Source organism: Argiope bruennichi, chromosome 8, assembly GCF_947563725.1.
Source record: "Argiope bruennichi chromosome 8, qqArgBrue1.1, whole genome shotgun sequence".
NCBI classification, from domain to species: domain Eukaryota; kingdom Metazoa; phylum Arthropoda; class Arachnida; order Araneae; family Araneidae; genus Argiope; species Argiope bruennichi.
In genome coordinates this window covers 18,926,812-18,950,941 of record NC_079158.1, presented here as the reverse complement: position 1 = coordinate 18,950,941, position 24,130 = coordinate 18,926,812, and the positions used below count along the sequence as shown (strand labels likewise).

The 24,130-nt window shown below is 26.4% G+C and overlaps 2 protein-coding genes across 7 annotated transcripts in view; one reads left to right on the top strand and one right to left on the bottom strand.

The window, feature by feature from the left end:
- LOC129980912 (rab proteins geranylgeranyltransferase component A 2-like) overlaps positions 1-2,686 on the bottom strand; it is a 39,646-nt gene extending 36,960 nt beyond the window's left edge. Inside the window, exons 1-2 of the mRNA XM_056091391.1 lie at positions 2,444-2,686; positions 1,582-1,648 (exon numbers count right to left, since the gene is read on the bottom strand). Coding sequence (XP_055947366.1) covers positions 1,582-1,648; positions 2,444-2,489 — 113 coding nt within the window. The 5' untranslated portion in view covers positions 2,490-2,686. The remainder of the gene's footprint in view (positions 1-1,581; positions 1,649-2,443) is intronic.
- A 380-nt stretch (positions 2,687-3,066) lies between these two features.
- Positions 3,067-24,130, top strand: part of LOC129980522 (ribonuclease 3-like) — a 60,113-nt gene continuing 39,049 nt past the window's right edge. For 4 of the 6 annotated variants that reach the window (XM_056090858.1, XM_056090857.1, XM_056090860.1 and 1 more), the window contains exons 1-6: positions 3,067-3,162; positions 11,878-12,275; positions 15,802-15,895; positions 18,710-20,338; positions 21,027-21,177; positions 23,354-23,507. In XM_056090858.1, coding sequence (XP_055946833.1) covers positions 3,146-3,162; positions 11,878-12,275; positions 15,802-15,895; positions 18,710-20,338; positions 21,027-21,177; positions 23,354-23,507 — 2,443 coding nt within the window. In that variant the 5' untranslated portion in view covers positions 3,067-3,145. The remainder of the gene's footprint in view (positions 3,163-11,877; positions 12,276-15,801; positions 15,896-18,709; positions 20,339-21,026; positions 21,178-23,353; positions 23,508-24,130) is intronic. The other 2 variants (XM_056090861.1, XM_056090862.1) reach the window with 2 other exon arrangements.

The window sequence follows — 24,130 nt, the reverse complement described above, 5'->3', positions numbered from 1 at the left end:
TTCCAACAAAGGAGCTTGGATTCGACTACAATTAAACGTTTGTTCGCCGAGTTCAAATCACAGCTACCCCCAAATCAAATTATCCTGGCCACAGACGCATCCAAGAATGAGAATTCTACTGCGGTGGCGGCTATAAACTGCTCCTCGAAGGAAGTCATTAAGGGAACGGTTCACAACATTAACTCTGTGTTTTCAGGGGAGGGTTTTGCCATAGCTCTGGCTGTAATGAACTTTGTCAAAGAACATAAAGATTATATTTTATTGACTGACAGTTTATCTAATTTGACAGCCCTGAGATGCCTAAACTTCCATTCTCCCAAAAGTGCCCTTTTTGTGGCCCGTGTTATATTTGATGCCTTAAAGACATGTTCCTCATTAGAACTGATATACACTCCTGCCCACGTGGGGATTGCAGAAAATGAACGGGCTGATGATTTAGCGAAGCAAGCTTTAACTTCTTCTAATATTTGTGACTGGATCTCGCCCGAAGACACTTGTTCGGTATACACTAAAATCGTACAACATAAACAAGATTTAGAATGGGAAAATTCTAAATACTATGAAAAATACAAATGGCTTGATGCTTTCAATCTTAAAAAACTCAATTTATCTAGACGTAATGAGGTTTTAATTTTACGATTAATATCTAGGACTCTCCCAGTAAATGCAGTTCTTCATAAATGTAGGCTCATTGAATCACCAAATTGTGCCAATTGCCAGATTCCTGAAACTTGTGAACATTTTGTTCTTTCTTGCAGTAGATATGAGACAGCGAGAAATTCTCTCCGTGCTAAGTTGGGTTGTGTTCCACTCTCTTTTGACTGGATTTGTGATTTCTCCGTTCAGGGTCGTGATAAAGTGAAGGCTATGTTGGCTTTCTTTGTGGCTTCTGAGAGATTTAAAAATTTTTTTGTGATATTCGAGTTTTGATTTTTGTGAACCCGGCACAAGCTAAGAATCCGTTCAGGAGCATACGCCGGAAAACAAACCTCATTCCTTCCTTCCTTCAACATCTTATCATGAAAGAAGAAATATTATAACCTCTTTAATAGACAATAATACCCCAAAAATAATATCCTTCTGTCATATAATCCTATAGTTATAAATTGATAGAAAATTTATTTGAAATCACAAAGCATAAAATTGCCAAAGAAACAATAACAATTAAATGGCAATTCATTGAAAACTTAGTAGATACATAACATCAAAATTCTCAGATAAAAGAAATGTACAGAAAGTATGCTCAAATACATAAAGCTTGAATAATGACCAAAGAACAAAATATTTGGTTCTATTTAAGAAGCAAATATAAATGTAGTTCAACATTAATTCTTTATAATATTACATTATCTTTATTTAGATAATTTATCTTGTTATATTTCTTAAGCTGAATGTATTTTAGATATTTTATTATAATACATCAACTCGTAATCTTTATGAATGTCAATATTAATCTGGCAACTCACAGTAATTATCATAAATAATTTTTAAAAAATGAATGGCATATTTCCACATAGGGAATATTTTTAAAACTTTAAACAAGGCAATTAAAATATTAATGAACAAATTATAAATATGTACCTATCAAGATGCAATACTTTTTTGCCAACTCTAGCAGCAGCAGCAGCAACAATACATTCTGGCATTCCTAAAACAGAATTTATAAAAGACTACATACATTTATATATATGCAGTTTAAAGAAATACTAGTGAATCATTTATTTTTATAAATGAAATTTTTGTTTGTTATTGTAGCAATATATAATTCATATTGGATCTTTCCTTTGGATTATATAATGCTGGAATCATCTATATTAATACATAAGTCTTTTGAAATGTCAATTATATATTATTTTGTAAGATAATTAGCTCCAATCTCCCAGAAGCTTGAAACTGGTGCTATACAATTATTACCAATACTTTGCTTATTTTATATATTACCACTAAGATTTGGTAAGTTTTCATCAGGAACACACCTAATAATATTATCAAATATAATGAAGTGAACCAAAAATCGAAACAAAATCAGAAGCCAATTTGTAAAAATTTTATCAACTTTAAGCTATTAGGAATGTGTTACTAAAAAGTCACATTTTAAATAGTTCCTTAAAAATTTTATTTCCCTTTTCGATTTAGAACGAACATAAAGAAACACTCCAATTTACATTCAATAACTTTAAGTATGAGATAAAGTCCAATCTTACAATAAAAAAAAATTCCTTTCATAAATTTCAAACATAAAGAATTTTATTGTTAAATACATCATCCTATAATAAACATATATTGAAAAACTGCTAGCAGATAAATTTCTTATTAGAAAATCATACCATCAACAATAGAAAAAAAAATATTACATCATAAACTTAAGTTAAATTATTCAGCACTATTATAGATTCATATCAAATTTTTTGAAATCACAAAAACATAATTAGTAAAATAATACCTGTCCCAACAACTATAACGTCAAAATAATTCGGAAGATCTTCCATAGTTAAATATGTTATGGAAAAACAATCGTTATTCAACCCAAGAGCATAGTAAAACTGGATGAATGTGAGATAATTTAACGAAAGTTATCGATTTTTGTATTTAAGCTAAATTTATGAAATAATTAAGTTACACCAAATAAGATTACACTTTGCCACCATAAATGACACAAGCTCTATTGAAACCGCAACACCCAATATTAAAGCGTAAACAAACTATGACAAATATAGGCGAAGTCGAAGTATGAGACTTTTCGTCCCAAACATCTGAGTGTCAATAATGAATTTCTCTATTTTACTATTTCAGATGTTCAATCATTATCATACGATAAAATTCATGAATAATTTGTGAAAAGGGTAATATTGTAAAAAAATCATTTTACTAATAAATAGTATCGGTTTTGTAAAAAAAAAAATTATAGGAAATAATTTTCATACATAAATGTTTCTTTTAAGAAATGAAAATATTTTTAAATAACCAAGAAATATATAAATTAGATCATATTGAAAAAAATAATAAAGTAAATATCGAAATTTGGGGGATCATTGGAGGTAAGACCAGCAGACATAGCACTTAAAATTTTTTGAAATGAACTGAAATAAATTGTTTGTTAAAATTTGAGTAAAGTTAAGAAAACAATGGATTAATATTATTTAAAATGGTACTGCCAGAAAGGTAATGCTTGTTTTAAATTTTAGATAAAAATTTTTGTTTTGGTTTTTTGAAACTTCTAGACTCTATTTTTCTTCGCTGATTATCAGCATAATTTAAAGTGCTCTTTTTTTTTTTTTTTTCTTTTTGTTATCAGTCATAGTCTACGTCTTTGAAGACTTGTGTATGCGTTTAACAACTTATTAATAATCAACAACTAATTCTTTAATTCTTTTAGAAATAAAGAGTATAAAAGTTCTTCTTCAAAATGTGTTGTTTTTTGGGTCTACAAGTTTTATAATCGATGTAAATAGCAGCAGCAAAGAACAAATTCATGAACGCCTTTACAAATTGAAACTCATTTGAATGACCAAAAAGATTTCTAAATGAAATGGTCCATAAAAAATAATGCCTAATTTACTTACTTTAAAAATTTTATTTAATGTAACCTGTTGCTTTCCATTGCAACTTTATTTTTACACATAAAAAATGAACTGATCTAAAATGCTATCAGAATACCCTTATATTTTCTTAATAAACATTTGTATTTTGATAGGAAAAAGTATGTTTCCTTTTTTTAAAAGTTGGGATATAAAAGAAATGATTCTCTGGCACAACAAAAATAATTAAATATTTTTTATAATACAAGAAGGCTAATTTGAACTTTAAAATCTAAATTTTAAATTTAATTCATATTTATATTACATTTGAGAATGTAATGCTTGAATTTTTTGCTAAATTGCACTTACTTAAAATCAAAACAAAAAGTTCTTATCTGTAAATGCAGAGTGATTTTTATGATTCTTCCTGCTCTGCTTGATATGGTGTTTCACTTTAGAGTAATCAGTGTTATGGAAGGATGAATTAGGGATATTTTCTATAGTTAAATTTTCCCCGAAGCTTTTTAAAAATGTCAACATCACCTTTTTTCCTATTTAAAATATCAACTTTTACTGACACTTCCAATGGGTAAAGGTTTTAAAAAGGAAGGATCGACTCACTATGGGAAATTCTTAATCTTGCAAATTTAAGAACATCGTCTTTTCCCAGAATAAACTTCGAATTCCAAGAGGCCAATCGATAAGCAATTCTTTGTTATACCCTATATGCACAATACTTCTGTTTAACACATCATTTTTCCTTACCTTCTTGTAAACCATAAGAGGAAGATATTCATTTTTAATTCTTTGTTTTAAAGTTTCATGTAGCATCTGTAAATAATTAATTATATCATAGCAGATTGATTCACACTATCTGGATCTGGGGATTTGTTGCCTCCATGTATAAGCATTGTAGATATAAAAGATATCAGTTCATTAGAATAATCATGTACAGTTGTTAACAAAAAAAAAAAAAAAAAAAAGAAAAAAAGAAAAGAACATCTTTGTAATTTTGTTATTTATTATCACATTATCATAAAATTGGTGTTGATGGAAATAGATTAAAGGGACAGATTCGTTGAAATTGATCAACTGATTAACTGAGTTAATTAACATAGTTAATAAAATTATCAATTAATAAAAAGAGGGAATTTTATTTTCAGGTAGAAACAATTGACAGACAGAAAATTTTTTAAGTTTACTACTGTAAGAATTACCAAGTGATGAACATTTTTTCTGTTATGCAATGGCAGATGTAATAAAAATAAATAAATGCAAACAAAATGAGCCAATTTTCTATTTGAGCTTCTAGTTTGAGATATTGTAGCATTATCATGCTACAATATCTCAAACTAGAAAACAATATTTTATTTTCATAAATGCAATTGCAAAAAGGAGATTATTTTTATAACTCTGAAAGAAACATTTGAAAGGTATTTTAAATATATTTCCACTTAATTAAAGAAATTTATAAATGAGTGCTCACCATTAAGTATATAAATAATAGGTGCTAATTAATTTTCTTTATTTTAATATAATTTAATGTAATTAATTTAATATAATTAATTTACTAAATAGTAGGAAATGGTATAGATTTCCTTGAATTTTTATTTCATTTACTTGCAAATAATAAAGAGTAAAAATTAACTAAACTTTCTAACAGTCATTCTGTTCTGCTATTCAATTTTATATCATCTTAGAGAAAGGGGGAAAATATTTTTTTAGAAGAAAGCAGAATTTATGCTAAATTAAAATCATGTGATCTAAAAATAAATTTAATATTTAATGACTGTGATAATTATAATGGCAGTTAAAGCTTGTGTTTCATAAAAATGAGATTGATAAATTCAAATAAATTTAATATACAGTCTCTCAAAAAGTGTGCATTGCAGATCGATTTTGGGAAATTAGCAATTAATGTGGATATTTCAAAAACTGTTTGGGGTATGAGCAAAATTTTTTGGATTGCCACATTTTAGCTTTGTTCCCTTCTAAAAATTTTACTGTGTTTCAATTCATTTTTTCCCCCACAATCATGTTTATAAAAAATATTAAATTTGTGTTTTTATACATTTATTCTGTGACTTCTTGAAATATGATAATTTATTTTAAGTGAGTGAAAATTTTTTAAAGCAATATATAGTAATCTCTAGGATATTGCTGAAAGTTCACAAGATTCATTTGATATTTTCGTTTTTTCAAAACACTATAATTTTTGAAATTATCATCAGAATTTCATAAAAATTTATTGAGAAGTTTATTTTATTATGACAATTTGATTCATTAAAAAAAATCAAAAGGCAGCCATAATGAAATTTTTTTGAGACAGTAGTTAATTAATCATTTAAATAACTCGTTTTATCAGTTTGTCTATCTTAACAAACCTATCAATTTAATCCATTTCCACTGAAATCAATTTTATGAAGATACAATGATAAATAACAAAGTTTCAGAGGTGTTTTTTATTTATTTATTTTTTTATTGACAGCTGAATATAAGTCAATGAATATATTACTGATTCAAGTCATGTTAGATAATTATGAGCTCTTCTTAATCTAAAATAGATTTTTTTTTTTTCTAATACTTCTTGCAGAAGTACATTCTCATTGAGCATTCTCACCATTTGTTGCAATCTAGCTACAGTGAGTGGGATAAATTTTCCATCTGATTTTCTGAATGGATGAATATACCCTAATTTTTTCCCACTCTAATGCTTTCAAAGTTTGTTTCCAGAAAATTTGTACCATTATCAGAGGTGAAATACTGCTTCTTCTTGCAAGGAATTGTCTTAAAATTGAAATGAAAGTTTTTGTAGTAAGTGACTACTGATTCAAAATGGATCTTTTAATAAACAACTTAAGTAAAGAAATTAATCCCTTTTTTATTTGATTTCAAATAGGGGGAATTATTATAATCTATCCAGATACCTCAAATATACTTGTCTAAATAGTTTTTTCTCTTAGAAGGGGGGGGGCATTGCAGTAAATATAGATTTATAAGCCTGAATCTTGGATATTTTGAAGGAATTTGTCTTACTACCACTTTAGCTTTAATAATCTAAAACTTATCTCTAAAATGGGCAAGTGAGACTGAAAAATTTCCTTCATTGAACATTTATGCTCTTCACAAATTGACTTTGACATGATAAAATTGGCAATTAAGAGAACTGGTAATCTTATATCCTTCTTTTCATTTCTTTTTAGAAATTTTTAATATGGTTTTTATATCAACTTCTTTGTCCCAGCCAATTCTGGGTTTCTACAAATTTATCTGCCAGAGTTTTGGATACAGCAACATTGGATAGGATAGATATTTCTTTTTGTGATTTTTTTCATTGCTTCTCTAAAAAGCAAGAATATTTATGGCAACAATATCACAGTATTTGTCCCAAATCGTTCCCTGAATATTTGTTAAGCTTTCTATAGATTCAGATGGGCTAATATATTCCCACCCACACAAATCAACTTTTCTCTTGGTAATTGTCTCAGGTGCAGTCTTAATAAATTTCTGTGACTCTGTCTGTCTTAATGCCATATTTAGTATTTATCATCATATGAGCTGTGTATTAGATATCATAAAAATTCTTTGGGTATCTTTCACTTCTTTGTATGGCTCTGTCTGTTTTTTTTTTTTTTTTTTTTTTCAAATGATATAGGATAATTGACCTAAACAAGAATGATCTACAAGAAACTTCTAAGACAATTCTGCAGGGATGATAATATTTTAGCTCCCCATATTCACTATATAACAAAAACACAGAATTCTTTATTGTTCTATTTCAGAGAGGCTTATTAGCAAAAATGTAGTTAGGTATATCAAGCTCAATGCTTTCTCAATACAGTAATTGAGACTGAAAGTTTTAATTTGTTTTGAAGATGAATTAATTATGAGTCTTAATTTTACTATTAATTTTTATCAAATGCCGATGAATTAAATATTGATATGATGAAACCAGTTTTTTAGGACCCTCTTTGATGATGCCTTCTTGTCCCCATTCTTTGAAGATTGCTTCATATAAATTCTCTGTTCATATTTTTCAAACTATTACTTGTAACTATTTTAGTGCTAAATTAATATTATCGAGCAAAGGCAGATGACCATCAAACTGTGTAAGTAAGCCAGTGAATATTCATTTGTATCAACCTTGATAGTATTTAAGAAGTGACTTATTGAAGCCTCATGAAGTTATTTTTAATTTTTTGTTCAGATAGATTTTGTATCTCCAAAAAAATTTAATTTCTACACTTCAGAAATATGTTTTTGTTTATATATATATAAAAAGAAATCACTTGCATATCATTGCTTGAAAGTATTTTATTTTCAAAATCCAACCTAGTAATATTTATATGGTTACTAGACCACAAGTCAAAATTTTTTGTTTGTCTATCATAAGTTTTCCTATTATGTCACCAGGGAGTATTTGAACAGCTTGTGACACATTACCTACATCTGGTTATGTGTTATCTTCATTTCTTCAAGTTTATTAATTCATGAGCCTGATCTAGACTCATATAGAGGACTGCTCTGAACCTTTCAAATCTAATTAAATTCTTTTCTGGATTTCTTAATCTAATTTTGTAATTAATGTGTTCATACTTATCAGATTCAACACTACCAAACAGGGTATATATAAGATTTTCTTTCCTTATAGGATTATAATCCATTTTTTTACTGCCATACTTTTTATAATATATGCTTTTTGGGATCTTGAATCTAGGACTGCTCTGTCAAGGGCTTCTTTACTACTTGATATTAGCTTTATTATCAAAGTCTGATGAAAAATCTTTGGGGTGTAAATGTTTTTGAGCATACTGATTTTAGAACTTGGAGCTTTCCATCATTCTTTGCTAATTCCTAATTTTAAGCATCTAGTATCCCACACAGTAATGGTACATGTTTCTTACTGTATAGTTACTACATAATTCATAAAGCTTGCATTTATGAGCTGTATGTTGTGGTGTAAGGCAGGCAAAACAGCAGTTTTTGTCTATTAAAATATTCTACCTTTCAGCCAACCTAATCTTTTAAGCAGAAAAACAGTTTGAGGACTCATTCTATCCTATTTTTTTTTCTTTATGTCCTTTGAAGTTGCAGTCAGTAAATTGGCAGCTGTAAAATTTTGACAATATGATGCCACAAGTGTTAAATTATTTTGAGACCGAACTTTGGCAAAATCTATTGATGGCGAGAAAGAAGATGAATTAAACTCATTTGTACTTTTAATTGTACCTTTATGTTTATTTTTTAAATATTCTATTTTTAATTTAATAGCAATTTCTATATTGTTATTTAATGCTTCTATAATATTTATTTTCTCTCAGTTTTTCTTAGAATATACTTTTTAACTAATAAAGTATGCATTATTTCATTTTTTTTAAAATGGTTCTATATAACTCAGCCTATCTTGCATTTCATATTATATGCAAAGAGAGCAATAGAGATCTGGTAAAATTTTGCAATTTTAGATAAGGTGTTATACAACAGTCGGTATTAAATAAAAATTCAGATTGCATTATTTTTTTGAAAAAAGACTCTTTGGGAAAGTTCTACAAATACTTCTTCAATTTTTGAAAGAAATTATATACTAAAAGTATTTTACAATTTTAAATAATGTTTATATGTTAAATATTGAAAAAAGAAGTTACTTTTATGACAATTTACAGTTGTGTTTCGAAAAGTGTTAAAAAGCTATTTTTTTTTTATGTAATGGTTTAAAATATCAAAAAATATCAATCATTATGTATCAAATATCAATCAATATCAAAAGTATGATCATTCAATAAGTATTTAAAATCGTAAAGCTGCATGACTCAATTATGATTTTTTGGTATGAAAATTCAGATAGAAAAGTATTTATAGTCATTTTACATTTTTCTTCCACATTAATTGAATTGTTCAAAAAATAAATGCAGAAATTGATATCAAATTTTTCTATGATATTCCCTTTTGCATAAAGCATACTTTAGTAAAAGTGGAAAAATTTCATTGAAATAATAATAATAAAAAAAAATTCTCATAAGATTGTATAGCAAATTTCAAGAATTTATTAATTTGTAGCTTTTCTTTCATGTCCATATGTTGGTAGATAAACAGATAATGTTTGACAATTGAAGTACTTTACTTTCAATACAAGAAGGTAAAAATTCTCAATGCAGGGCATCTTTGAAATGTTTTGTTGATCAATAGATTAAAATAGAAAAAAGTGCTGGAAGAGAATAATTTTCTGTAATTTATTTTCTTGAAATTCTAGACACAGAACAAGGATTGAGTATGCTTTGTGGTCAAATACTGGCTTTATTTGAAGGAGAGCTCTTAATGAATATTGAACTATAGATTAAATTGCCATTTTTTAAAATGGAATTATCTCCATTATTTTTTAATTATAGTAGATTGAAGTAGTTGCGGCCCAACCCGGAATCTATCATATGATCTTCCTTTGAATAAATTGTCTAATTTAATTATATGCTTAAACATATTTTTAACTTGTTCAACACATTATGATTCATTTCAAGTTAGTTTTTTTTTAAAAATTAATAACTATTTGTGAAAATGCATATGTTTTTATTTATTATGAGGCTGCAGGGCATCCACATTTATTCATAGTTACATTTCAGTAGATTCTCAATGCACTATAAATACTGTAATACCAAAGTGAACACATTGAAACTGATAGGAATTATACTTGACAAAATGCTAATATTTTCTAATTTTTATTTTTTATTAATTTATTTAGTTGCCAACAAGATTAATAGTATTTGTTAATAATCCTTCCCCTATAGATCAGTGACCTTTAGTAGTTGTCTAATTGGAAGTCTGCCACTGTTTTGAATCACAGGAATTTTTTACAAAATTTTTTATTATAAAATAAGTAATGGCTAAGACTTCAGATTTCAGCTTATCCAAATCTCAAATATCCTTTTTTAAGATGGATATCTGTTCCAAGAATGTCAGGCCATTTACCTCCTGTTTTAAGTCATTCCTCCTTTTTTGAGCCTTTCTTATGATCACTCATAAGATGACTTTCCCCTTTCCCCCTCATTAATCTAATATTAATTTTATCTAATATAAATTGTAAAATAAAAGCAATGAGATCCAATATAATAAATTTAAATATTAATAAACCTTTAAACATATTGATATTCTAAATCCAGTCTTTTAATATACTTTTTGATAAAGAAAGGCAAAATTCAATAATAATAAACCATAATAATAGAAATAATAAAACTAAATAATTAAAAAGATAAATTACATTTTAGGGAAGGAGTGCAAAAGTACAGATTAAATAACATTGATGCTTTTGAAATGACAGTAAAAGGAATAGGGGAGGGGGGAAAAAAAAAAAAAAGGAGGAGGGCAGTGAAATTTTATAAGCACAGAAACATCAAATTTCCTCAATGCTGGTAATGCTAATTCTAAATTTACAAAAAAAAAAAAAAAAAAAAAAAAAACTAAGAAAGAAAGAAAACCTTTTATAATCACCAAAACTGAGGATTGCTGTAAATGATTCTTTTCAAAATTGATCACTTTCAGTGATTAAATAACATAATTGATGGCGGTTCTTTTTATGGTTTTAGCTCAATAGATATGGATAATTTAATAATATCACATTTTTATTTATCATTTTTATATAATTTAGCTGAGAGACTTTCTGAATATCATTGCTTTTGTAATTACTGATTATGTATGTATGTTTTGCCATGTCTTTGTTAGTTATAATTTATTCTTATGTTTTGTTTGGTTCTTTATAATCATTCATTTTTATTCTTTTTGAAAATGAAGTAAAGGAAGGCATCTTTTTGTGAACAAGGCTGCAATGTAGGAAATTTATCATTGGCTTAAGATTGTGTTAAGATATACACTGAACAGACTTTGAAACTCCTTACATCTTGAGACATGAGGGCACCACCTCCAATGTCTATGTGGAAAACTGTCATTGCTTACTATGTTTTTTTAACTGCATTAATGAATCTGTGCTGTTATAGAAATATTATTCAGAAGAAAGAAAAAGTTATTGGGAAAATTCATTGTATATCTGCTGAAAAAAGTTCATAAGTGTTTTTTTCAGTATGTTTTGTTGTTTATCTGATTTTTTTACAAAAATTGAATGCTAATCCAGAGTTATGTTTGCTACATATCATTATTGAAAATATTGTATTATTATTTAAAATATTGTTTTTTTTTAATTAAAATTTTTTTCGTTGTCTGTATAAATGCAAGTTATCATGTAAAACATATTGCATTTCTAAAGTTTCCAATACTTAGGCACGATTGTTTTTCAATACAATTCACATTATCCAAATTAATGTTGCTTTGTGTATTGTACTTTTTGCCTTTGATTCATAATTATATGATTTTGCAGATCATCATCTAATTCCGCTCCAAACAATTATCCATGGCCTTCATCTCCAGTAAATCAAGCCTGGCGGTATCCACAAAATACATATCCACCTGCACCTCCTGGACCTATTACTTGGAATGGAAATACAAATTGTAATGGACCTTGGCCATATATGAATGCACCAGTTTTACTTGGAAATGGACAATCAACCAATAGTTTGAATATCTGTTCGCTTCCAACGTCTGCTGTCAATCTCGGCGTACTTCCACCTATATTTCCTAATCCTTTGACTTCATCTGTAATACCGCCAAGACTTACATATACATCAAATGTTGTAGTTCCACCTTCTTCATTTTCTGTGCCTCCACCTATTCTTCGATTACCTCCTCCAAGTGTGCTTCCCCCTACTGTTTTACCAGGTAAATATAAATAATGAAATTCTTCAATACATCAGAAAGCTCAAGTTTGAATTGAGTTAGAATCAGTCATTCTCTTTGATTCCATTAAAAATAAAAAATTAAACATTATAGCAAATCTTATTAATATGTGTTTTTCTCTTACAAACAAAATACAACATTATGTAATAAAATCTTACTATGTGTAAAATGTTGTAACCTAGGTTACACTTTTTTTTTAAAAAAAATTTAACTATCTCATCCATTATAAGTGCTTATAATTATGTCTTTCTGATTATGAAATTTAGTTAACTAGTTAGTTAATTCATTAGTTTTTTTTTTAAGAGAGATAAAACTCTTGCGTAGGGGCTGTTTATATACAATTTTTACCAAAAGTATTAAAAGTTCCATATTGTTATTTTCTCATACTTTTTAATCAACCAAAGATAATAAAAAAGATAAATGATAACTTTAAAAATGAGATTTGTATTTTTGAAAAGAGTCTCAAATTAATAGCTGTTTTTTTAATGACTTTAAAACAAGAATTATCCTGAACTATAAATATAATAAATATAAAATTACTGATTTATCATTTTTAAATGGCTTGCAAAGCTTATTGGGAACAGTAGATAACCCAGGCTGAAATAGTGGCAGTTAAAGAAATTTTATTCTGAGAGGTACAATGACATCAATTCATTAATATTTTTATTGTAAAATGTTGAAAAAAATATGATTTAAAAAGTTAGTAACAATTTTATGAATAAAAAAACCCATTTAGAAACTACTCGAGATTGTAGAAAACACTTTTTAAATATGATTTTTTCCCTCTAATGAATGAAATAACAAAACATAATTCTATGAATTCTGGCAGATGGAGAAATTAGGTATTTTTTATTTTATTTTGAAAAATAATTTTTCAGTGGGTCTTTTTATTAAATAAAAAAACAAGGTAAATGTTTATCCAAATTTTTTATTTGATATTTACTTCTGCATATCTCTTTTAAAATTTTTTTTAATAAGTGAAAATTTCAATGGCAATTATTTTGTTTGTAATGTTCATTTTTTAAAAATTTATTCTTGACCAATTAATGTGTCTTTATGTGATATAGTCTATATATATCTTTATGTCTATATAGTGATAATAAGAAAATGATTCCCAGATGTTTCCTGAGAAATGGAACAAAAAATTCCATAATTGTTAATACCGCTTGAAAATGTAGGATCATTCAAATTACTACTTCAAAATTGATAAAATTAAATAATGTGATGGTTATTCTGAACTAATTTTTTTGCATACATTTGAATGTCGGTTTAGGATCTGAGATTTTTTTAAAAATAAAGCAAATGATAATGTTAACTACAATCACATTAAGCAGTCTCCATTGTACTTCATAATTTCATATAATGTTCTGATAAATGTTGTAATTTTCTTTTATGATAAATGAGCTGTTGAAAGAAAACTTACAATGGCAACTGGTAATAAACTTAATAAATCTTTAGCTCAAAATCATTGTTGTCTATAAGTATCTTGATGCAGTGTACATATCCATATTCTTTAAGAATTTTTTTAAATGGATATTTTTGTTAAAGTAGTGGAGCTTTATAAAAGTGCTTGTTTATATACAATGAATAAGGTGCTTTATATGATCTTAGTTTGAACTGCATTGAGCCTGTTCTATATTTTTTGTTTGTTTGGTATGTTCTGTATAAATATGAAATTAAAAAAAAAATGTGATTGAACTTAGTTGTATCAACAGCATTTCTTTATTAATATTGCTATATTGAGAGATATATCATTTGAAAGGTTTGTAAAAAAAGAGCCTATGTTGAAGAATTATTTTAAAAACGCCATTAGTAGATTTGAAGAGACTGGAAAATTATGTGTCTTGCCAGAAAGAAATTCAAAATAGATTTCAAACGAGTGTTTAGAAGAATTTCTTTTACTGTATTTGACAGATTATCTATATTACTAATACACTTTGACAAGAGAAATATCTATATTACTAATACACTTTGACAAGAGAAATATCTATATTACTAATACACTTTGACAAGAGAAATATCTATACTTTGATGATTCAAATAGTGTTGCTTGAATTATCTAGATAGTCTACAAGATGATAATTTCTCTGATCAGTTTTTAAATGGTATCCATATGTGAAGCTGAATTTTGGAGACCCACATCAACAAATTAATTTTTTTTGTAAGGAAACAGTTTATAATGTGTGCCTTGGAAATTTTTATGAGAAAATGAAAAGTATTTTACACTAGATGGAACAGAAAATGCTAAAAATTGTTGCATATGGAATAATACACATTTCAGTATTGTCTAATTGTTTTGATGTATGCTTATTTTAGTTTCTTTGTGCATTATTATGCCCTTATATTTTTCTTGTGCTGGATTCTACATTTGTTTTCAGTATGGTTGAATTATTTAATTTGTTATTGATTTTTCTCAACTTTAGGAAGTAAATAGTAAATTGTATAGAAAGAACCTATTGTAAATAAGAATTTATTGAATTCTTAGTCTTTTTCTCACAAAGTTTTGGAGGAGAATGAATTTTGATTGTTTAATAAACACTACTGTAAATGGAATAAGAGATGTGTCTATTTTTTGGGGTGTTCCTCTTGGAGAATCACATTATGCTGCAAAACTCTTTTGATTGAGCTCACTCTTTCTTGGACATTAAAAAAAGTGTAAATATTTTGCATTCTGATTATAATGCTGCATGGTGTGAGCTTACTATTTGCCTCATTTTTTCTTTCTTTCTTTTTTTTTTTTTTTTTTTTTTTTTTTTGAGAGGGAGGATCATTTATGATGATGCAAAAGATATCTATCATGAGTACCTGTTACTGCTTTTATCTACTGGCTTGCAAGTTTGTTCAACACTCCATTTTAGCCAATAAATGAAATATTTTTCTGGTTATTTTGGAGATAAATTACTTTTGAAAAGATTTCTCATTACTTGAATTCCACATTTTTTGAACTTTAATTCCTGTGACTTCTGAATATAAGAAATAAGAGTTCTTTACATATCTATGGACGAAGCTGAGGAAATTTGTTTGAAATGAACTTTGAGCATAACATGCCATGATATTAATTGGCGGAAACCTCTGAAGACGCTTTTATAATTGTTGTTGAACATGCTTTAATGCTCTTTGAACTTTTGATTAATGGGAATGGGATATATATTAATTAATACAAAGGCTTTGCTACAATTTACATTTCTCCTAGCTTATAATGCTATTACTCTGGTCCCTGAGAAGTGTGTAGAAAGAATAATTTTTTATTTCAGATTTTTTTTTATTCAGATTTTTTTTTCACATGATCTTCACATCTTTATATTAAATATGTTTCAATAAAATGCATTAACTACAACATGCTCTACTTCTGTTTGAGTAAGATTATTTTAGTTATAACCATTTTGTACATTTTCTTATTGAATGCATTATATATACATATTTCATGCTGTTACTTTTATTTTTGTTCAGATAATTTTGAACTATTTATATTTTTATTAATTATCAATTTTTTTTTTTACTTTTTTAGAAAATAGTCTACATTCTAAAGCAGCACTAAGTGCAGATTCAAATGCTTCTTCATCTACTAGTCTAAGGAAAGATGTTAATTTGCTTTCCTCTGGGTATTGTTATTATTGTTGATACATATATATTTTAATCATTTATTTTGCTTCTTTTTTATTTAATTTTCTGCATGTAATTTTTATGTATGTAACATCTTTTAATTAATTTATTTTGCCAGTTAGATGATATTAAAAAACTATAAATATTGTTAAAACTATATTATATCTACATTAATACATTGCTAATATTTTTGCTTAAAATATTAGTGAATTTCTTTTAGTTTATTTGGAATAATATATATTTAAAATTTCATTTTTTAAAAAAGAATTTATTCTAACATTGTGCATCTAGGTAATAGGACAAATTTAAGTTAACCACTCAATAATTATTTTAGAAATTCTAGATAAATCACTACTGAGTGAAAATTGCATGATTTTTATTAATTGCTTTCTTTATAATTCGTGCTTCTCCTCTGTGTTTTAAAAAAATAAAAAGTTATTTATTTCTTATGGTTGAAGGAATGAATAAAAATATAAATTGTAAATCTGTATCTTCAAAGGAATAGATTTTTAATTAACTCAGATGTCACTTTTCTTATGCCTTCATACACTTTTTATATCTGGAAATAACCAATACATCGAATCTAAAAATTACTTCACTGGAAATTGGTTATATATTAGTGCACTAATTAATGGCTTTATAAAATTATCTATGAGTGTTGATGTTATATTTCTTCAATCCAGTAATCTAACAAAATAAGCAAATGTCATAAAGCACCTTTTTCCAATCTAATACTTCTTTAACCAATTTGCTACAATTGGATTAATTATAAAGGAATTGAATGAATATTTCAAATAATGGAGTAACTTTTTTGTAAATATAATCCTTCAACTGAGACAATAATGCATAACTAATTTCATTGAAGTTAGGTGCTTATAAAAATGATTATCCTGATTACTACTTGCATCCCAAAAGACTGATTTATTACTCTACTTTGATACAAAGATAATTTCTTTCTCACAATTTATGTGTATCATAGTTTTTAAAAATGACAATGAATGTGCAATAACTCTTTTTAGAGTTTAACAAAAAGTTTTTAAATGGAAATACAACTTTTCTTTCTAAATCATTTGTTGTCAGCTATTAGATGTAATGGCTTTATAATATGATATTATAAAATATGCTCTCTTCTATTCTTTAATTTTTATTACAGGTGCCTAGTTTATCTGATTATTTATTAATAATCTACATTTCACTATTTTGTTATTCTACCAATTATTCATATTTGTTTAAAAAATACATATGTGGTTACATAATCAATATATTTAATTGAGCATTTTTTGTTGTTATTTAAAACTTTTGAGAAAATTTTAAGCTATTGTAGCTTTGTAGTTGAACTGCATATTTTATATTGACCATATTACATCAGATATATTCATATTAAACTTTTCAACTGAAAGCTATTGAGTTTATTTTGAAATATTTTTTATCTGATGCATAATGAGTGTTCATTATGTATCAAATGGATAAATTATTTTTTTTAAAAAAAAAGCCATGTTATTACTTCATGCTATTTGAAATACGCAATTTGTACAAAGCTTCTCTCTCTAAAATTTGCAACAATATATAATATCTCATTTTAAATTTCTTACTAGACTTCTGAATAAGTATTTCCCCAAACAAATATAAATATTTTATATGACACAAAAATAATGCAAGATTTCATTATTCTAAATCATTTTCTGTTTTATTAAACAGAATTAAAGCTTTGCCTTTGGAAGTGTTGAGATGTAGTTTAATAATGCTTGTGTAAATTCATAATTTATATGAAATAATATTTTAAAATTATTTCTAATCATAGTATTTATATGAATAAAATAAGGACACTTGTAATTTTGAATTTCTTCAGTAAAATGTTGAGAGCCGTATTTGTATTAATTAAAATATCTTGTTTTTAGCATTTTTGTATAAAGGAAGTATAATAAATTTGCCATCTTTTGGCAATTAGTTGGCTTAATGGAAATATTAACATGTTTAATTTCGTAAAAAAGTTCATTTTTAAGCATCAAATTGTGATAGTCATGAAAGTCATGTTTTTGAATGGCTATACACTTGTTATGCTTATTGTGTACATGAACTTTCCTAATGATGTTGAGTCTCTGACATCATAATGCCATTAATAAAAATATCTGGGTAATCTATTTTAAATTACAATCTGCCTTAGGCTGTGATGTAATTTCTTTCTCTGATTTCTCATGTATACCACACAGATAGTTAGCAAACTCTTTTCCTTAGCTTTCATTAATAGAAGGAATCACTTTATTATATGTTTGATGAAACAATGAAAACAATTTGAATTTCATGCAGCAAGGAAATCTGTTGTCAAAAATTATTGCAAAAAAATGTCAAAATTCAGGGAAAAAATTATGTGGTGTTTAAATTTTTGTAATTTAAAAGGTAGGTGTTTTTTTAAAAAAATTTTTTAAATGATGGAATGATCAGTTTGATGCAAAAATATTTTTTGAATTATATCAGAAAAACACCAAAATTTCACTAATTTGTTTAGTGAATTTAAACATATTTTAAAAATTTGTTTTAAAAAATCATTTCAAAATAGATCTGTGCTGAATTTGGTAGCTCTGTTTCAAATGGTCTGTCTTGTGGGGTGTCAACTCACATACACACCTATTTTTCTTTATTATTAGAGAAGATAAAGGAATTAAAAAAACAAACAAATGTGATTTCTTTTTTATGAAAGTAAAAATTAAATAGAGATTATATCCAATTTATCCAAAAAATAGAAATATTGCATAATACAATGTTGCAGTAATTAATTTAATGTGTCTAATTTTTTCCTATCATACATTTTGTAGTGCTACTTCCCGATATCATTTAAAAAATCAAACTTATGGAGATCTTGATTTCAAAAGATGTAAGCCAGTATCAGCTACTGGTGAACTCTCTAGTAGTCATATAAAGCACAAAGAAAAAAGTTGCGCTGATTTGAAGCACAAAAATGCAAGATATAGTGATTCAGATATAACATCTTCTGAGGAAGATTCCAAAGAGGATAATATTTCAGAGAATCATAAGTATAATTCCAAAGATTTGAAGAGAAGGAAAATAGATAATATATTATCTAGAAACTTAGACTCCAAACGATTGTTCCAAACATCATCAGATAACAAAAAAGCCTCAAAATATTGTGAAAAACCCAGAGAGAGGTCAAAATCTCATTACTCGCGATCACCTTCTCCAGTTCGAAAGCATCGTTCTGAATCCAGAGCTTGTAGCAAAGAAAGAAGATATTCACGTAAACTTTCCTCTGACAGAAAAAAGAGTGAAAGTTGGGACATATCAAAGAGGCACTCATCTCGTGATAGAAGTTATTCACACAGTAGAAAAGCAAGATCTCCATCTACATGTTATTCAGTATCGGATAGGAAAAGAAGATCTTATTCAAGAGACAGTAGAAGTCATTCACGTAGACTGTCTAAAGAAAGACCAAGGGAATTTTATGAAATATCAAGTTCAAAGCATTGTTCATCAAGTTCTTCTTCAAAAACACCAGTAGCTTATAAAAAAACTGAAGTTGAGATTTCTAAATCTGAATTTCAGAAAACTGTTTCAAAAATAAAAGATGCGATTAAAGATATTGCTGTCCATTCCACTTCTATTTTAGGTGAAAAGAAGGCCATATATGGCGATAAAAAAGAAATAAAAAAAGTTATTTCTGTGGAAGAAACTAGATTCCATTCTTCTCCGAAAGTTGAAAAATGCCAAATTTCTTATGAAGTGTTGAATGCAGAGTCTAATATTTCAGGAAATCATATTCATGATCTCGATAGGAATGTGCTAAATGATGACATTGCTAATGATAAAACAGATGAATTTCATAAAGGAGATTTTGCTCAATTATCTTGTGCTACTTCTGATGTGAAAATTAATGAAAGCTTTACTTTAAAAAATGAATCAGGAATTTCATCCACAGATTCTTCTACAATCAGAAAATTAATAAATAGTGAATATAAAACGAGTACAATTTCTGCTAATGATAATGAATTAAAGCTTCAACAAGGAACTTTTATGGATTCCCCTTCAAAGCATGAGAAAAATTCACCATCTAGAGCTATTTTTGTTCCAGAAGATATGAAAGAAGAAAAAGGTGAAAAACACACGAAAAGCAGTTTCAAATCTCCTGTAAAAAAGCATGTAGCAACAGACAAAAATAGCCACCAAATAAGGCATTCTCATGCCAAATTATCAAATAGTGAAGATAAAACAATCAGGCAGTCAGTTACTAGAAAACCATCTGTTTGTCCCAAATCTCCTGATTTGTCACCATATCATTCAAGTAGCAGGCATAGTTCAGTTTCTCGATCTAGAGAGTGGAACTGCCATAGATCTGAGAGTCGAGAGAGGGAAGATTATAAAACATTTAAGGCAAAATATGCGTCAAGCTCTCCAAGATTCAGAAGAGAAAGTTCTGAGATAAATAATAGGTAAATAACATTTATTGTGGTATGTGTTTTGCATAATTCTTAATTTCTTTTTACATTTAAATTTGAGTTTTGAACAAAATTTGTTTTTTATTTAATTGCTGAAATACTTCCTCTAATTTCTTAATTTTTTTTTCATAATTGAATAACTTTTCCTGTCATTGAAGCTTCATAATATCCACCATTTTTAAATTAGTAAAGATTATTAATGCTCTTATATATGGCATAATTTTTTTCTCTGAAATTAGAAATTGAAAAATTGACGCCTGTGAGAAATTGAAAAAAAATTATTAAAATCAGTTTAAAATATAAATATTATTGATTATGATTTTCTTTTGTCTTCTCCAGTTTATTTTTTTCCCTTGTAATTTTTCTGGTAATTTGTATGTATATTAGTCTGTTGGAAAATTATTTAAATGAATGAAATTAACATAATGGCCTACTCTTGTTTTACTAAAATAAGTATTAAATATATATTGAAAGGATTATTTTCAGAATATAAGTTATTTGGATTTCAGTGAGTATCTTTAATTTATTTTTAATTTATATAATTAGCAATGCATTATGTTATGAGATATAAAATCACATTTTTTACTCATCATTTCCCATTTTGTTCTCTAACATTTCTTTATTTATATTTATTATAATTAAATAAAAATTGCATGAAATAAATGATTAATGTTTTTTGAAGACATGGATCAAGAGATCGATTCCTATCCCACAGGCGTCCACGATCTCGGGAAAGAGAAATAACTCCTGATAATCAGCCGTCTCTCAGTACAGAAGCCAGCAAATGGGTCAGGTCTAATGACTCTCAGCTTTACTATCATAGAATTGAGAAAGTAAGTATTTTATCTAAATGTAATGCAATTGGTTTATTAGAGAAAATTGTATGTGAATTATGTGCATGTAAAATTTTACTATGATTTTTATATGGACACTAATACCTTTGTTGACCAGTTGGTTTACCACAAATATTGGCTATGTTTAATTTTAGTTAAATTTCTTAGATGTAATTTCATGTCTATGATTCTGTCAAATTGCCAAATATTAAGGCTGTGCTATTTTAATTGTTTTATATATATTCTATTTATATATACATGTACCTCTTTAATGGAGACTAGTTTTATAACATAGTATTGTTAGAAAAAAATGTAAATGTATGGTTCATCTTTTAAATATTGTGGTATTATAGCTTCATTTTTCTGTTTATCTTGTAAACTACACAGATTTTCAAATATTTGATGAAACAATGAAAATGGTTTTAATTTTTATGATTTGGTTTATTTAGAAAAAAAGAATTGAGTTTCATTTCCCTATCTTAAGAAAAAGATAACTCCATACTTTTTATCTTCATTTATGGGATATATATATATATATATATATATATATATATATATATATATATATATATATATATATATATATATATGCAAAAAATTATTAAGTGTAATATCACATGATTTCAGGATATTAATTTTCAACCATTGGTGCTTTTTTGCTTTAAAAAATTTATTATGTTAGAATTTTCTAAATTTTTGATAGGTTATGATTTCTTCTTCCCTATTGATTAATAAAGATAAAAGTTTAAGAAATAAAATTGATCAAAATCAAAAGTTTATAAAAGATTAATCCTTTTTATGTTCTTAAGAAGCAGTAGAAAGAAATTCTTTTTAATTTAATAAGTCATCAGTTTAATAAGTTTTTATTTAGTTTATTTAAAAGTGCTTTTTAATTGGATTTGTTATCTTATATAGTTCTTAATTTTTAAATAATTAATTAATCTTACTGATCTAACCATTTATGTACCTTATTCATTTATTTTTATTTTTAAAAGTTTATATTTTGGTAAAAGTATTTGAGGGGAGACAGCTCTGATTCTTTTTAAAAATGGGCTTGAACTTAATTAAAAATTAATGAATAAAAAGAAAAGCAAATTTTACTAGTTTAAATTATATACTGTTTGAAGAAACTTGTATTTAAATCCATCATGCATAATCTTATTGGTATTTATTCTTTGCTAGCTAATTAGTTTGTTTTTAAATTGGAAGTAAGATATATCCCCCTCCCTTAATATTATCAAAAATTAAGCATCATTATATATCATTTAGCTTAAGTTATTAATTTAAGTTATCATTTTTTGTAAGTTAAAACTTATCTGTATATATTTCATATTAAAAATGAAATTCAAAGATTTTTGTTAAAAAAAAAAAGAAATTAAGTCTAATGAAAATAATTAGTGAGTTCTTCATAACTTGACTATCAACAATGGTTAGAAAAACCAGAATAAAATATTTATAGTAATAGTGAAAACAACTTGAATCCTGTGTTAACAATGAAATGTTTCATTATAAAATATACTTAAAAATGATTTCAAAAATGTTACTAAAATTAGAAAAAAAATATATATAGTACTTAAACTGATATTACAGCAAAATTTTTTTAATAATTTTGATAATTCATTTTTTTTAAAAAATTCAAATGCCTTGAAAATGATTTTCCTCCAATATTATCAGATGTTATCAATAAAAAAACATGAAAATTTTGCTAATTTTTTAATTAATTAAAATTTTAAGGGTGTAGTTCTGAAGTGGTCACTTCTATCATCTAAAGTATATTTCTGTCAAATTTCATAGCTTTAGGACCTTTAATCTGTTCCATAGAATGCTAACTCATGGAAACAGACCTGCATTCAATTTTATTTCTTGTAGAAATTATTAAAAAATATATATTTGCTCCTGGAAGAAATTCACATGAGTTAAAATTTTTTAGAGGTATCTTATAACAATCAAAAATAAATTTTACTTTAAAAACTACATATTATCATAAATTTGTTTTATTGAAAACAGCGATGTCTTTAGACTATTTAAAATTGAAAATAGGTGGGTAAAATTTTCTTAAAATGTTGATTGTAATTTTCAAAACTTTCATTAATTCCTGCTGTAACTTTAACATATTTTTATTTCCATCCATTCTGTTTTCTGTATTTTTTCATTTTTCATGTTCAAATATTTTTAGGATTCCAAGGAAGTTGTTGCCACTGATGCCTTAAAAGAACTGCATAATAAGTTCAAGTATGAATTGGTGGAAAGAGCTGCAAGAGTTCGTGCCAGCAAACCTAAATATGATCCACCAATACGAAAAACAAAATTGAGAAACCATAAGCCTAAAGGTATTTAATCAATTCAAATATATGGATTTTGTATTTCAAGCTATTTAGTTTACCATGTATTCATTGTTACTATAAATACCTACTACCACTGGAAATTGCTACTATTTCCATTGGAATTAGTGCTGTATATGTTTTGCCTCCTGGATTTTGAACGTCTTTTTAAAAAAAATCTTACTTATTTAGTTGCTTTTTGACAACACTAATTCTATTGAATGCTCTAAGAAGCTTAATTGATCTTATTCATTATATATATATATATATATATATATATATATATATATATATATATATATATATATATATATATATATATATATATATATATATTAAATGTGAAAATGGGAGAAAGTTTTGAAGTATTTTTATCAGAATGAAATTAATTATTATTTACTATTTAAAATGTCAATTAATGTTTTGTTTCTGCTTTTATGTATAAAAAGAAATTTTTTTATTGGAAAAGAATATTAAGATAAGAAGATTCATTTTTAATGATTATGTAATTGCATTCATTCATTCGAGTGATTAGCGCTATTTGAATAATGCACTCATCAATTATCTAGAATAGCATTACTTAAATAATTTCCTCTTGTAATCCCATTTCTAGCAAAAACAATCATAGCCAA